The sequence below is a fragment of the Myodes glareolus genome, chromosome 13 (genome assembly GCF_982192425.1).
Source record: "Myodes glareolus chromosome 13, mMyoGla1.1, whole genome shotgun sequence".
Classification (NCBI taxonomy): domain Eukaryota; kingdom Metazoa; phylum Chordata; class Mammalia; order Rodentia; family Cricetidae; genus Myodes; species Myodes glareolus.
Window position 1 is genome coordinate 49,657,157 of NC_142038.1, and position 16,075 is coordinate 49,673,231.

The 16,075-nt window shown below is 44.7% G+C and overlaps 3 protein-coding genes across 3 annotated transcripts; all 3 read right to left on the reverse strand.

Moving 5' to 3' along the window:
- Window positions 1–35: 35 nt before the first annotated feature.
- Window positions 36–5,106, reverse strand: LOC125390513 (protocadherin beta-18-like). Its single transcript, XM_087896111.1, has one exon. It carries the CDS (start codon window positions 3,919–3,921, stop codon window positions 1,546–1,548), a length of 2,376 nt encoding a protein of 791 aa, XP_087752237.1. The 5' UTR covers window positions 3,922–5,106; the 3' UTR covers window positions 36–1,545.
- A 138-nt stretch (window positions 5,107–5,244) lies between these two features.
- LOC146891775 (protocadherin beta-16-like) lies at window positions 5,245–8,795 on the reverse strand. The gene has a single exon (XM_087896110.1). It carries the CDS (start codon window positions 8,361–8,363, stop codon window positions 5,961–5,963), a length of 2,403 nt encoding a protein of 800 aa, XP_087752236.1. The 5' UTR covers window positions 8,364–8,795; the 3' UTR covers window positions 5,245–5,960.
- Window positions 8,796–8,942: 147 nt separating this feature from the next.
- Window positions 8,943–16,022, reverse strand: LOC125390510 (protocadherin beta-8-like). Its single transcript, XM_087896108.1, has one exon. It carries the CDS (start codon window positions 14,665–14,667, stop codon window positions 12,259–12,261), a length of 2,409 nt encoding a protein of 802 aa, XP_087752234.1. The 5' UTR covers window positions 14,668–16,022; the 3' UTR covers window positions 8,943–12,258.
- Between the last annotated feature and the right edge of the window lie 53 nt (window positions 16,023–16,075).

A 16,075-nucleotide genomic window follows, 5' to 3' on the forward strand; every position in this document is an offset into this window, starting at 1 on the left:
AACACTCTAAATGAAGAAAAACTATGAATAAAATATCTGTAGGAAATAAACAGAATTTATTGTTTATGATATTTGAATATTTGAAGGCAAAAAAGTTAATATTCAAGAGGACTATGATGTGAAAAATCAGTAGAAAGAAGGAAGGGTACAGCTTATGGTACCCACCTCTTTATTTGCTCACTTAGCCTGGAACAAGAGGGGCAGAAATATCACTAGCAGTAAATGGAAATTTAGCCAAATCTAATGGCAGCTATCAGCTCTGGGAAAGATGTTTTCAAGAAAGGAAATATTATGACACTGCACTACTAAGTGTACACACATAAGAGACCTAGCTAGATAGACATTGATATTAGTTTTATTTCAGAGATGGTACTCATCTAGTAGCCTTGGTTTTGATCCATAGAAGCCCACAGAAACAGAAACTGGCAACACTTTCTGAGAATTATACTAGGAAACTAGGAGAAGGGAAATGCACACCTTTTGTGTATGTGTCTATTAATGGGAAATAAGAACTGTAAATTCTTTCGTAATGAGCGGGTAACACATAAAAGTTGACTATCAAGATAAAGCAGTCTAAACACATCACCTGGAAGTAGATCACACTTGAAGAACTGTGTAGAAAGGGGCTGGAGATCAAAATTATTTTTTCTATAACCTTTAATTTATCTCAGTTTCTAAATTGGACAGTTCTTTAAGTATCAATATAAAATAAAAAGTATGTTTCCAACAGTCCATAAATATTATCACACAGAAACGTAAGTGTGTTCAAATTTATGCTGATTTTCATGCAGATTATTACACTGTATTTGCATGATATGACAAATCTGTTTTATATGACAGCAAGAATGAACACCAGAAAGAGCTCTTGAGGAAGGAGAGGAAAGGGTAATGAAACAGTTGTGGCAGAAAGCAGAATGGGGGACCTGCAGGGAGAAGGAAGGGAGCCAGGGGAACAGCAGAGGTTAGGAATGAATGAAACCTCTGTTTGTAGAAGTCATGCTGAAACTCATTAAATAGTAAGCTAACACAGAAATCGTCAGAATATTCAAAATCATAAACAACGGGGAGGGAGCAAGGGAAGTAAAGGGAGTTGCAGGAAGACAGCGCAGGAGGTTATAAAAAACAAAATGCATGACACAGATGCATGAAATTGTCAGTCAAAGTGTTAAAATACTAGACTTTGAAAAAAGTGACTAGCTAGAGGTAGAGCTCAATGGCAGGGCACTTGCTTCACATGCAAAGGGCTTGGATTAGTGGTTAGCAAGAAAAGAAAACAATAAAACCCCCAAAACTCAATTTTCTGAAATGGGAAACGACAACAAATTATTGTGCACTATGAAAGAACCAAAACCTAAAACCTAAAGTGGCACATATTCTACCAAAAATAATCACTAGTGTAAAAACATTGGAAGAATGTAAATGTGACCTACTTGGAAGTAGAAAATGAAGTTGTGTTGTGTTGGGTCGCAACTGCACAGCTAAACTAGCATTCATATGGCTGTGCCATACATTAAATGGAATGAAACATACTCAAAAATAGAGACGTCAAAATATGGGCTTTTCATCACCATTGCTCTGCGAGCCATAAGCATGAACATCGGGGTGTATTGGTTTCAGGAACTTGAAATCATTGGTATCAGACGAACCTCCCATCAGACACACATCATATTGGTAGCTTTGGGACAGGGTGCCCATGCCGCTGACATCTACCAGGTGGCCAGGAAAGTGTCCCTCAGGCACGGAGCAGGCCCTCAGCGAGGATGTCCTGGCCCTCCTGCACAGCCTCACCCCCACGAACAGCAGCACAGACAAGAGGAAGAGCGAAGACACAGACGCCAAGGCAATGACCAGGTACAATGTGAGTGCGTCCTCATCTTGGGCAGGATCGCGCGCCACCTCTGGCAGAGGAAGGTAGGGCTGAGAGAAGCCATCCACCAGCAGCACATGCAGAGTGACACTGGCAGACCTTGCAGGATCGCCATTGTCCTTGACCAGCAGCAGCAGCCTGTGCTTGGGTGCATCGCGCTCACTCAGCAGCCTGGACGTGCGCACTTCGCCATTGTGAGCCCACACGCTGAACAGTCCGGGTTCCGTGGCCTTCAGCAGCTGGAATGACAGCCAGGCATTCTGGCCAGAGTCACGGTCCACAGCCACCACTTTGGTGACCAGGTAGCCTGGCTCTGCCGCCCTGGGCAGCAGCTCTGTGAAGGGCGCAGAGGCGTTCTGCAGTGGGTAGAGCACGAAGGGCGCATTGTCGTTGGCGTCCAGCACATGGACGCGCACTAGCGCCTGGCTGCTGAGCGCAGGCGAGCCTTGGTCTGTGGCGCCCACCTGGAACTCGAAGGTCTTCAGGGTCTCGTAGTCCAGCGCCCTGAGCGCGAACAGCTGTCCGTTGTCAGCATTGATGGAGATGAGCGAGGAGAGGTCCAGCTGCGGGTCTTGGGTGGGCAGCAGCGAGTAGGTAATGTGGGCATTGGAGCCTGAGTCTGAGTCTGTGGCACTGATGGTGCCTATGTGTAGGGCGGGACTGTTGTTCTCTTGGACAAACAGGGTGAAGGAGCTTTGTGTGAAGGCGGGGGCGTTGTCGTTGACGTCAGAGACCTGCACTGTTATGGTGTGCTGGGTTGAGAGCCTGGGTGTACCCATGTCGGTGACTGTGAAGGTGATGTTGTATTGTGATCTGGTCTCTCTATCCAGAGCTCCTTCTGTCATTAGGATGTAAAAATTGTCTACAGAAGGTCTTAGAAGGAAAGGCAGATTTTCTTGAATAAAGCAAACAGTCTTTCCATTTTCTCCAGAGTCTCTGTCGTTGATCCTAAAAACTGCCAGCACGGTTTCTGGAGAGTTCTCAACAACTTCGTTGACAAGCGATGTTATAATCAGTTCTGGGGAGTTGTCATTGATGTCTAAAACATGAACTAAAACCGTACATCTAGCAGAAAGGCCCCCACCATCAACTGCCTGTATATTTAACTTATAGGACTTTACTAACTCATAATCAAGCAAAGCTTTGAGCACGATTTCCCCCGAGAAAGGGTTGATTTGAAAGGTTGCTCGAATATCTTCGGAAGCATCAAAAAACGAATAGGATACTTCTGCATTGACTCCTGAGTCCACATCTTCTGCAGAGACTTTAACAACAGGAAGTCCTACTGGGCTATTTTCTGGAGCCTGGGTTTGATAAAGTTCCTGGGAAAACTGCGGGGCATTATCATTGATGTCCAAGACCAGAATACGTACAGTGACTGTTCCTGACCTGGGCGGAGACCCGCCATCAAATGCGGTGAGTGTTAAACTGAACTCCTGCTCCTCTTCCCAATCTAGAGGTTTGTCTAGCACCAGCTCTGGGTATATCACCCCTTCGCCGCTGTCATGAATTGTAATATGAAAAGGCGAGTTGGGGCTGATGGTGTAGTTTTGGATGCCATTGCCGCCTGCATCTGAGTCTAGTGCTCTTTGTAATCGAAATGCTGCTCCTACGGGTGTGATTTCTGGTATTTTTAAAATCATCTCCTCGTCCTGGAAGGCAGGTGAGTGATCATTTATATCCACGATTCTCAGCTCAGCCCGGTAAATGTGAAAGGGGTTATCCATTAAAATTTGGAAAAAGAGTATGCACGGCTCTGTGGAGCCACACAGCTTCTCCCGGTCCAGTTTCTCATTTGTGAGCAAATCTCCAGTGTGAAAATCCAGGAGCAGAGGCCGTTTGTTATCATCAGAGACCACCCTCGCTCTCTTTGCAGCCAGCGCTTCCACCCCTAGCCCTAGTTCCTTTGCCAGATTCGTCACAAAGGATCCCCTTTCGGTTTCCTCAGTTACAGAATAACGTGCAAACTCAGAGCCTGCCAAACATAGTTCCCAGAACAGAAAGAGAACTAGCACTTGCCTTTGTCTGGGGAAGCGTGACCCTCTGGCTGCCATTGTATCTTCCTTCCTCACTACAGGTCCCAGCCACAGGTCTCAGCAGTCATAAACCTCAGACGTTCCACTTAGCTGGAAGGATCTAGGATATTTTCTTCCTTCCTCAGTCTTGAGGAGCCTCAGCTTTTGTCCCAGCGGTCAGGATTTTCCTCTTTTGTCTAGGGACTTCGGGTGCAGCCTCAGTTAAATTTTCCTTGCGTCTCTTTAGCCTGCAGCGCCACCATGTGGCCACCAACAGACTGAAAATGCTGTTTCCTGGTTTAATGTGTTCATGCATATATATTTATTAAATATTTTCTGCATTGGCTTATTTTAGTTTTCCATTTTTCCTTTTCTTTGTTTTGTGAAAATTATGCTGAGATAGAGATTCATTCATACTGAGTCTTCTCAGCTACATGGGGAAGTTAAAATTCTAACAGTTGAACTGAAGTTTTGTAGCACTCCCTTTTTTCCCTCTGCTACTTAACTCCATGTAAGTTCTTTCGTCTCTGTAACAGCCTCATGCAAGCAAAGGAAAAATTGTGAATATGTCTTTTGATAACATATTGCATAGTTTTGGAAACCGCAGCAAGGGACACAAGAAACAGGCAAAAGAAATATTTGGCACATTCCTCAGAAACCTTATTCAAACTGTATCACATTCCTTAGAATGAGGCAGTACTCTGCATCCAGAAGTGGACAAATCATACCATCCCTCCTCTGGGCTCCAGGCTGCACACTACCATGAGACATGCACATAATTATGTTTATTATGTGAATAACATTGCTTCCAGCTTCGTAAGAGTCTACCTCTCCTTCAATGTGTGACCTGCTTGGGATGGGAACTGTTATCTTTGGCAAGTCATTCAGTCACTAATGGTTATTGAGTTGAAGTGGACACATATGAACTATAAGGGGGACAGGAAACAGGCAATGTCCAGTACCTATCATTCAAAAATCATGTTACTTCACTTACTCATACTTTGAAATTTCTATTCCTTTCCTTTCATTTGTCTTTATTCTTATAACAGTCATCATTACACAACTGAACGAAAGCCCCGTCTTTGTTAAATGTCCCTCTTAATGAAATCTAAAATGATCTAATTACTATACATGAAATAAAAGAAGAACAAAACTATGACTACCACATATTTTAATGCTGTTAAATGCAGGGGTATATCAATAAAATATCATCCTCACAAAGAATTTTCTTCAAAGGCCTAAAATGTTCTATTTCCCACTACAAGCAAATGATAGAGATTAAACCTTAGGCTGTGTACATGTACAAGATTAGATAGTGCCTCAGACCCCAACTCCGTTGCATAGAAAAGTCACAACAGCTACTTGGTGATATAATACACTGTTTATTCAAAAGAATGCAACTGGATTGTAAGCCATTGAAACTCAATGTCTATCTCTAAGGTTTCCATGCAGAATTAAAACAAATTATTAAATGCTCTTATTTGATACTTTTGAATGCCAAAATTTGCCTTCATGCCCACATATAAAGGCAATCAACACAAACTCACTATCTTATGATACTTTTGTTTTCAGAGTGACTACATACTTCTATTACTTTGACAGAAATAGATTTTAAATCAAGATATATTAACAAAGAAAAATGAAACTTTAGTATACTAGCATAGTATAAAACAACTATTATATATAATGAAAACCAAGGACTAAAAAACAAGACTTCCAGTATAGAAGGGAAATGCAGAAATACCTAGTATATATGACCATAACAAGCAGCATAATATTTTAATAATCCAAGAAGTCTAGGAACAGAACACTGGCATGAAATGTGCAGAACTAATGATGTCAACAAAGCAAAGTGGTAGAAAAAATTTTAACAATCAGTTTAACTGTGCAGATAAAGCCTTCTCATTTACTGGGATCCTATGAAGAAATTCTGTGTGATAAATAAGAGTAAAACCATGTCATTAAGCATAAACCTGAAAATCGATGAGTAAAGTGAAAATTAAAATTGTTAGTAACAGGTGTACAAAATATAGCTAATCAAGACAATATTAGGAAGTAAATATCTATTAAATAATTTTCTAATAATGATTAAATCCAAAACTATTCTGGAGGGTAGAATTTTCCACCATTTCTTTCCCAGAGGACTGGGCCAAGGAGCTAGGAAGAACTGGCTGTAAGAATTTAAAATCGCTGGTCCCAGAAGAATCGCCCATCAGACATACCTCATACTGGTAGCTCTGGGACAGAGTCCCTGTCCCGCTGACATCCACCAGGTGACTAGGAAAATGGCCGTCAGGCACAGAGCAGCCACCCAGAGTGGACGCCCTGGCCCTCCTGCACATCCTCACCCCCACAAACAGCAGCACAGACAAGAGGAAGAGCGAAGACACAGAAGCCAAGGCAATGACCAGGTACAGTGTGAGCTCATCCTCATCTTGGGCCGGGTCGCGCGCCGCCTCCGGTAGAGGCAGGTAGGGCTGAGAGAAGCCATCCACCAGCAGCACATGCAGAATGACACTGGCAGACCTTGCAGGATCGCCATTGTCCTTGACCAGCAGCAGCAGCCTGTGCTTGGGCACATCGCGCTCACTCAGCAGCCTGGAGGTTCGCACCTCGCCATTGTGAGCCCACACACTGAACAGTCCGGGCTCCGTGGCCTTGAGCAGCTGGAACGATAGCCAGGCATTCTGTCCCGAGTCGCGGTCCACAGCCACCACTTTGGTGACCAGGTAGCCAGGCTCTGCCGCCCTGGGCAGCAGCTCTGTGAAGGGCGCAGAGGCGTTCTGCAGCGGGTAGAGCACGAAGGGCGCATTGTCGTTGGCGTCCAGCACCAGCACGCGCACCAGTGCCTGACTGCTGAGTGCGGGCGAGCCTTGGTCTGTGGCGCCCACGTGGAACTTGAAGGTCTGCAGGGTCTCATAGTCCAGCGCCCTGAGCGCGAACAGCTGTCCGTTGTCGGCATTGATGGAGATGAGCGAGGAGAGGTCCAGCTGCGGGTCGTGGGTTGGCAGCAGTGAGTAGGTGATGTGGGCATTGGAGCCTGAGTCTGAGTCTGTAGCGCTGATGGTACCTATGTGCAGGGCGGGACTGTTGTTCTCTTGGACAAACAGGGTGTAGGAGGTTTGAGTGAAGGCGGGGGCGTTGTCGTTGATGTCAGAGACCTTCACTGTTATGGTGTGCTGGGTTGTGAGCTTGGGTGTGCCCAGGTCGGTGGCTGTGATGGTGATGTTGTACTGCTCTTTTTCTTCCCTGTCTAGCGCTCTCTTCGATATTAAAGTATAAAACTTCTTTCCTGAAGGTTTTAGAAGAAAGGGAAGGTCCTCTGGGATGGAGGAAATCACCTTCCCATTGTTCCCTGAGTCAGCATCTCTAACACTGAAAACAGCAACTACCTCATCTGGGGAGTTTTCTGGAACTGGGCTGGTAAGTGCAGATAGTATCATTTCTGGGGGGTTGTCGTTCACATCCACCACCTGCAGGAGCAGTGTGCATTTTCCTGAGAGACCTCCTCCATCCGTGGCCTTAATATCCACTTCATAAGAGGGAATTGTTTCAAAATCTACCTCTTTTCGTAGCCGAACTTCCCCCGTTACTGGATTTACTTCTAATGTCTTGCTGATATCTTCTGAAGGCTGAGAGAGTGCGTACAGTACTTTTCCATAATCTCCGCTGTCTAAGTCATTGGCTGAGACTGTGACGACCAGGGACCCCGGGGGGCGGTTCTCCGGAATTTGCACTTGGTAAGTTGACTGCTGAAACTCGGGTGCATTATCGTTGGTGTCCACTACTTCAATGAGAATGCGCACCATCCCTGACCGGGGAGGAGAGCCACCATCCAAGGCTATCAGGGTTAACCTCAGCTCAGGCTCCTCCTCCCGATCCAGTTCTTTCTCCAGCACCAGCTCTGGGTACTTCCTGCCATCACTGCGGTTGCGGGTTACAACCAGGAAATGAGAGTTCGAGCTGACTTGATAGCTCTGAATATTGTTAATTTCTACGTCTGAGTCCAGAGCATTGTTTAAAGGGAATGTGTTTCCCAGAGGACTATTTTCTGGTATTCTCAGCATCATTTCTTTTTCAGTGAACACTGGAGAATGGTCATTTATGTCCTTCACCCTCAGTTCAGCCTGAAATACCTCTAAAGGGTTTTCCATTAACACTTGGAAGTGCAGAACACAAGGCTCAGTGGAGCCACATAACTCCTCTCGATCTAGCTTCTCATTTATGAGCAAATCTCCAGACTGAACATTGAGCTGCAGATGCTCTCTGTTTTCCTGGGAAATGATCCGAGCCCTGCGGGTGGACATCTCTGCCAGTTCCAACCCCAGATCTTTCCCAAGATTTGCCACAAAGGAGCCCCTCTCCATCTCTTCCTCTATGGAATAGGGACCCAGCTCCCTGCCTGCCTCAGACACACTCAGCAAAACAAAGAAAGCCAGGACTTGCCTTTGTCTCCGTTTGTACATCCACGCAGTCTCCATGGCTCTTTCCTCTTTTCTGTTTGCTCCACAGTAGCTTCACCTACGCCCAGGATCCCAACAGCACTGTCACACAGTCCAGAATGTCAGAATCAAGCCTCCAAATAGAATATTTAACGTTTACACGCGTCTTTGCGTTGCCGGAAGAGCATATCTTTTGCTTCTAGGTGGTGAGAAACTAACCCTGAGAAGGCGTTTGCAGAAGCAAGTCCTATGCTCTGTCTTCTTAACCTGCAGCGCCACCGCGCGGTCTCACTGGGTCTTACATGTTCAGATTTAATAGGCAAAATTCTCCAAAACGTGTGGATTAAGTTATATAATGTGAATCACTAACTTTTTCCAAGTTACTATTGTGTGTATAAATAAATTACTGAGGTACTATATGAAACTAAATAAAAAAATAAATTTTCATTCATGGTATTGGGTATGTAATGCTGCCGATGTCAATAAGGTAGTGTAACCAACATTTGCATTGAGGGGTAAAGTTTCAAAAATAGCACGGCGAATGTTTCACATGCACACATTTTTCAACATACACACTACAGAGTTACAAATGAGTAGACAATACAAAATTCCAACCAGTGAGTTCTATAGAATGTAGATGTGCTTTATTAAAGAACAAATGGATTCCTTCTCTACAACATCCAAGGGAAAGAATTGTAAGTCTTCCCAATGTTCAGTTACCAGAAAATTATTTCATAAATAGACTTATGTGGGCCTAGATAGATTTTTATATTTGGAAAGAATAATGCTTGTGTTTTCTAATATACAGCTTTGGGATATAACGTATAATTGAATGCATTCATTTACAGTTTAAAACTTAGAGCCTTTTAATATATACACAAAGTGGTCCCACCCATCACCAAGGTCAGTTTTGGAGTGTATATCTTACATCAAAGAAGTACCTCACATCCCTTAACGACCATCTTATTTTCTCATTTCTCCTAAGCAGAACCCAAAGGAATCATTAGTCTCTTCTTTTGGTCCAGACAGAGTTCTCTATTGTAGACTTACATACGAATGGAATGACAGAATATGTGGACCTCTGAGGCTGGTCAGCTTCCCTCCTTTTCCCTGTTGGTTTAAAGATTCGTCCAAATTCTAGTGTGTGCCAGTATTTCATTACTTTTCCTAGATATAACAGGCTCGTGTTTATTTGGGCGTTTGGAATGTTTCTACCCTTTTGTTTTTCACAAATAATGTAGCTATGAAGATTCATATATGTACTCACACATTTGGTTTTCTGAGATAGGGTTTCTCTGTGTAGCCTTGGATGTCCTGGAACTAGCTCTGTTGACCAGTCTGGCCTTGAACTCAGATCTACCCACCTCTGGGTCCCTAAAAGTGAGCACCACCACAGCCCAGCTCACGTATATATTTTATGAGGGCATACATTGTTTCTCTAGGAGTTGAATTGCTTAACCCATGATGAGCTCTATGTTTGCCCATTTGAAAAGCTGACAGGATGTTTTCAAAAATGGCTGCAGCATTTTCCATTTCTTCAGTTGTGTGTCAGGGTTCAAAATTATGACAGCCTCCCAACACTGATCTGGCTCTTTTTGGTCCTTGCCTAGTAGTTTTGAATGTCTTGCTGTGATGTTTATTTGATGAGCGATGTTGTATAGTTTTTCAAGTGCATACTAGTCATTGGTATATCTTCTTCAGAAAATATCTATTCTGGTAGTTGCTTGTTTGAGTTGTTCATCTTTTAATAACTGAGTAGTGAGAGTTTAAAAATAGACTTAAATTTACTATATTAAATTCTATTTAAATTTAAAAATAGAGTTTAAATTCTATATTGAAAGCTTGGATTATCTTTGTATTCTTTTGTTTAGATTTTCTGTTCTTGTAGTTTGAGTTGAATTGCAGTGAAAATTCACGAAGGGCAGGGCAGGAAGTTCAGTGATAGAGCACATTTAACATGCACAAGACTCAGGATTTGAACTTCAGTACCCCATAGACATTGAAACCCTTACTAATTCATTGTTTTCGCTAATGACTCTAGAAGTTGTTAGTTGGATTCCTCAAGCCAATGAAACCTAAACTCTTGTTATAATGATTTTTATGTATCTTCATTTGACAACAAGTGGCATTGCTATACACACACACACACACACACACAGAGAGAGAGAGAGAGAGAGAGAGAGAGAGAGAGAGAGAGAGAGAGAGAGGAATAGTTGTAACCCACATAGGGTTTGGGGAAGGTTTAAAACATAATGAAAGTAAGGTCTGGGGAGACTTCTCTGTGGTTAAGAGTACTTGCTGCTTTTGCAGAGGACCTGAGTTTGGTCTTCAAAATCCAGGACAGGCAGGTCAGAGCCTTCTGTGCTCCATATAAAGGGATCCAATGCCTCTGTCCTCTGAGGGTAGCTGCACTCATATGTACACACCCACATGAAGACACATCTACATATAATCAGAAATTAGCATCACATGGAATGATATGACAACTCCTTAGTCACCAGGGATGCTGTCTCTTTCAAACTCATTCCCCACTATTTTGTCCCACCATCCCCATCACAGATCCTCCATGGCTATTTGTGTACATATTCCAGGGAGGACACAGTGGTAAAGCAATGGTTCTCAACCTTCTAATGATGCTGCGACCCTTTAGTTCCTCATGTTGTGGTGACCCCCATCCATAAAATTATTTTGCTGCTACTTCATAACGGTAATCTTGCTACTGCTGTGACTATTAGTGTAAGTATCTGATAAGCAGGATATCTGATATGTGACCCCAGAGGGATAGAGACCCACAGGTTGAGAACCACACTACGGGTCGAAAAGGTGAAAATCAACTTTCACGTGAGACATCTCCCTTTAATAGTGTTCTTGGAGATTGAAGTATCAGTGATATTTTCTTTACCCAGCATGTGCAGGGCACTGGGTTTATCCTCAGCTGAAAGGCTTTGGAAGCTGCTTCTCTTCACATTTCACTATAACCTAGCCATATGCCCAGCTCTATTTGCCAAAGAGGATTGTGAAGATGTATTCTTTTGACTGAGCATACTAGCAGCCTGAATGGAGTTTGGAATATGACAGTAAAGAAGGGGGTAAAAGGTCAGGTGGTGGTGGGTACACCTTTAATTCCAGCGCTTGGGAAGCAAGGCAGGTTGATCTCAGTGAGTTCGGAGCCAACCTGGTCTACAAATTGAGTTCCAGGACAGCCAGGACTGTTACACAGAGAAACCCTGTCTCAAACAAACAAACAACAAAAACAAAAATGCACAAAAGAAGGGGGAAAAGAATGCATATTCGTATTTGCAGTTTCTTTCACTGGCAAATATTTCTCAGAGGAGAAAAGTCAATTTTACAGCCACACTACTTCAGCTTACCAGACAAACAGGGGTGGCTTTCTGAATTCTTCTCCATACCAACAAAACACAACAAAAAGCAGTTTAAAATCGTGATATTAAAGGCAAAAACAGGCTTTTTTAGGCAGCTAGGTAACATTTTTTAATGATGACACCAACGACAAAGTTAGTCCAGTGGAGGCCAAATAAAGCAAAAGCCAGGCCCCTCAGTGGGCCCGTCTTTCCCATTTCTGATTAGATTTCATCGCATCCGAGCCATGCTGTGTATTATGTACTCAATGGCTAACCACTGGGAACAGGACACACACTGAACTGCATCTGATTGGGTTGAACTGATTTTCCACTTCGTCTCTTGTACATTCCTAAGCTATCCCACAGCAAGATTTGTATGAAAAGAGGCACGTTAGAAAGACAAGATTAGAACATTTCATCTTCGATCTGGAGAAAAGATGAGATGGCCTCACCGCGGCCAGAATATGCAAACAAGCTTTCAGCAGGCTTCAAATGTTCATAATGGGCGCAGCAAGAATAGTAGCCTGAGCTAACAACAACAACACACTACACATGATAAAAAAAAAAAAAAGCTATTTTAACTGAATGCCGAAACCCCAGTCGTTTCTACAGTTGGAATTTTCGCCCATTTCTGGTCCAAGAGGATGGTCTTGGAAATTAGGTAAAATTGGTTTCAGGAATTTGAACTCACCAGTTCCAGAGTCCCCTGTCAGACACACCTCATACTGGTAGCTCTGGGACAGGGTCCCTGCCCCACTGACATCCACCAGGTGGGCAGGAAAGTGTCCTTCAGGCACAGAACAAACACCCAGAGAGGCCGCCCTGGCTCTCCTGCACAGCCTCACCCCCACGAACAGCAGCACAGACAAGAGGAAGAGCGAAGACACAGATGCCAAGGCAATGACCAGGTACAGCGTGAGTGCATCGTCATCCTGAGCGGGGTCTCGCGCCACCTCAGGCAGGGGAAGGTAGGGCTGAGAGAAGCCATCCACCAGCAGCACATGCAGAGTGACACTGGCAGACCTTGGAGGATCGCCATTGTCCTTGACCAGCAGCAGCAGCCTGTGCTTGGGCGCATCGCGCTCACTCAGCAGCCTGGACGTGCGCACTTCGCCATTGTGAGCCCATACACTAAACAGCCCTGGCTCCGTGGCTTTGAGCAGCTGGAACGACAGCCAGGCATTCTGGCCAGAGTCGCGGTCCACAGCCACCACTTTGGTGACCAGGTAGCCAGGCTCTGCCGCCCTGGGCAGCAGCTCTGTGAAGTGCGCAGAGGCGTTCTGCAGTGGGTAGAGCACGAAGGGTGCATTGTCGTTGGCGTCCAGCACCAGCACGCGCACCAGCGCCTGGCTACTGAGCGCGGGCGAGCCTTGGTCTGTGGCGCCCACCTGGAACTCAAAAGTCTTCAGGGTCTCATAATCCAGCGCCCTGAGCGCGAACAGCTGCCCGTTGTCAGCATTGATGGAGATGAGCGAGGAGAGGTCCAGCTGCGGGTCGTGGGTGGGCAGCAGTGAGTAGGTGATGTGGGCATTGGAGCCTGAGTCTGAGTCTGTGGCGCTGATGGTGCCTATGTGCAGGGCGGGGCTGTTGTTCTCTTGGACAAAGAGTGTGTAGGAGGTTTGAGTGAAGGCGGGGGCGTTGTCGTTTATGTCGGAGACCTGCACTGTTATATTGACTTGTGTTCTCAGTATGGGACTCCCCATGTCTGCAACACTGATGGTGATGTTGTATTCTGCCGTAGTCTCTCTGTCAAGTGCTTTCTGTGTTAACAGTGTGTAAAAGTTTTCTCCAGAAGGCTTTAGGAAGAAAGGTAGATCGTCCTGAATGGAACAACTTGTTTTGCCGTTTTCTCCTGAATCTAGATCAGATACGCTAAACACTGCCACCATAATTTCTGGCAAATTCTCAGGGATGGGGTTGGTAAAAGCAGACAGGATAATCTCTGGAGCATGGTCATTCACATCTATGACTTGAGTCAGAATCGTGCACTTTCCAGAAAAGGTTCCAGCGTCTCTGGCCTCAACATTGACTTCATAGGACTGAGTCTTTTCAAAATCAAGTTGTTCTCTCAGTCGCACTTCCCCCGTCAAGGGGTGGATCGAAAAGGTTTTGCTGACGTCATCTGACGCCTGAAAAAGTGAATAGGAGATCTCCCCATTGACGCCTATGTCCTTATCCGTAGCGGAAACGGTGACGATCAGAAAGCCTATTGGACTATCCTCTGGGACCTGTACCCTGTAAAAAAGCTGTTCAAACTGGGGAGCATTGTCATTGATGTCCAGGACTTCAATGTGGACCTCAGTGGTGCCAGACCTAGGTGGCGAGCCGCCATCCTGAGCTGTGAGGATTAACCTGAGCTCAGCTTCCTCCTCTCTATCCAGAGCTCCGTCTAGAACCAGCTCAGGATATTTCTTGCCATCGCTGCGTTTTCGAGTGAGCACATGAAAATAGGAATTGGAACTGATATGATAGCTACGAATACCATTTTGGCCTACATCCATGTCTTGAGCGTTCTTCAGAGGAAATACAGTCCCAGGAAGACTGCTTTCTGATATCTTTAGCAAGATTTCTTTGTCCATGAATGCTGGAGAGTGGTCATTTATGTCTGTTACTTCTAGCTCAGCTTGAAAAATCTCTAAGGGATTGTCTAGCAACACTTGGAAACGTAGCAGGCATGGCTCCGTGTGCCCACACAGTTCCTCCCGGTCCACTTTCTCAATTAAGAGCAAATCTCCTGTCTCCTGATCCAGCTGCAAATGTAGTTTGTTCCCTTTAGAAATGACCTTAGCCCCTCGTCTGGAGAGCTCCTTCTGCCCAAGACCTAGGTCATTTACTAAATTGGTTACAAAGGACCTACCCTCCCTTTCCTCCACCACAGAATAGCGCCTCAGCTCCCCTGCACTCGCCAGAGATGATCCTAATAGGAAAAAGAAAAAAAGGACTTGCCTTTGTCTGCCAGTGAGCTTCCTGCCGGCCTCCATTGCTTGTGCTGCTGCAGCGTCCTGGAGGCTGCTTCAACAGAACTGTAAATTCCTCTGGTATCTGGTACTGTGGTTATCTCGTTAGATACCCGAGAATTACTCCAGTCCTTTCCCGGGGGCGCAGACCTCCTCTCTGAGGTGTCCGAGCTTCTCTGGGCTTCCAGGCTTCAGCAATTTTTTTTTCTTTTCCTTTTTTTCCTCCACAGCTGCCTTCCACTTTTACTTTCTTATCCTGCAGCGCCACCAAGCGTTCTCATTGCATCTTAACATTTCATGGCATGAAAATTGATGCAAAAAAACCTAAAATTGCCTGTATCTGGCAGCGAGCAAGGTAAGGTTGCATTACCTCTTCTATTACATTGCCTTCTTGGGCAGACAGATGCCCGAAAGCCACATAAGAGAAACGGCATGGGTGGAGATCCTTTCAATAATGCTAACTGAGATTTGAACAAAGGTCACATTTAAATAACAGCCTGGGAGGAAAAATCTATGCAAGAAATATATACTTAAGTGTGTGCATGTATGTTTCTAGAAACAAAGTTTGAGGAATTATATACCTTTCGTGTGAAGAACCACAGAAACAGTTGCGATTCTTGGACAAATTCTTTAACTTCTCTGCCTTAGTTTCCTCATCTACAGATGAGATATCAGCATCTAGGTTCTAGAATCTTTGTGAACTCCCCATCTTACAAATGAGAAACAGATGTGGAGGGAGAGTAACCAAAAATATATGGAAATCTAATGTAGAAAAACTCTTCCTCCTCCTCCCCCCTCCTCTCTGCAGGGTCTCTCTGTGCAGCCTTGGCTATCACGGACACTTTACTGTGCACTAGGCTGGTCTCAGACTCATAGTGATCCTCCTGTATCTGCCTCCAAAGTGCTGGGATTAAAGGCATGTTGTGCCATGCCCAGAACCCAACTTTTTTAGAACTTGAGATTTAGTTAAGTCAGAACTTTAGTAGTAGCTGGGTAGTGAACCCCCAAAGAGGGATTGTGTGTTTATAAGGAACTAAGACTACAGGCCAAGAGGAGCATTGCTGTCTGAACACAGCAGAGACTTGGTGAGCAGGGTGAGTGCCACAGATGATACCTAGTGACAGAGAATAGCATACCATTGTTGCAGAGTCACCTGCCTGGAGATGGACAGAATGAGGACTCTCTAGCACTTCAAACAAGAAAACTAAAACAAAAAGAATTAGGAAGTGTTCTGCTTTGCCGGTTAGTAATCGTGGAACTTACCAAGCCTCTATGAATGTCTACTTGCTCATTATCAAAAAACCTCTACTCATTGGTTTCTTCTGAAATAAAGTAATAACATAGACTGATGCCTAAAATGCTAGCACTTTGGGAATCTGAGGCAGGAGGATCACAGCCATCCTGTTCACAGCCATCCTGGACACAGAGGGAC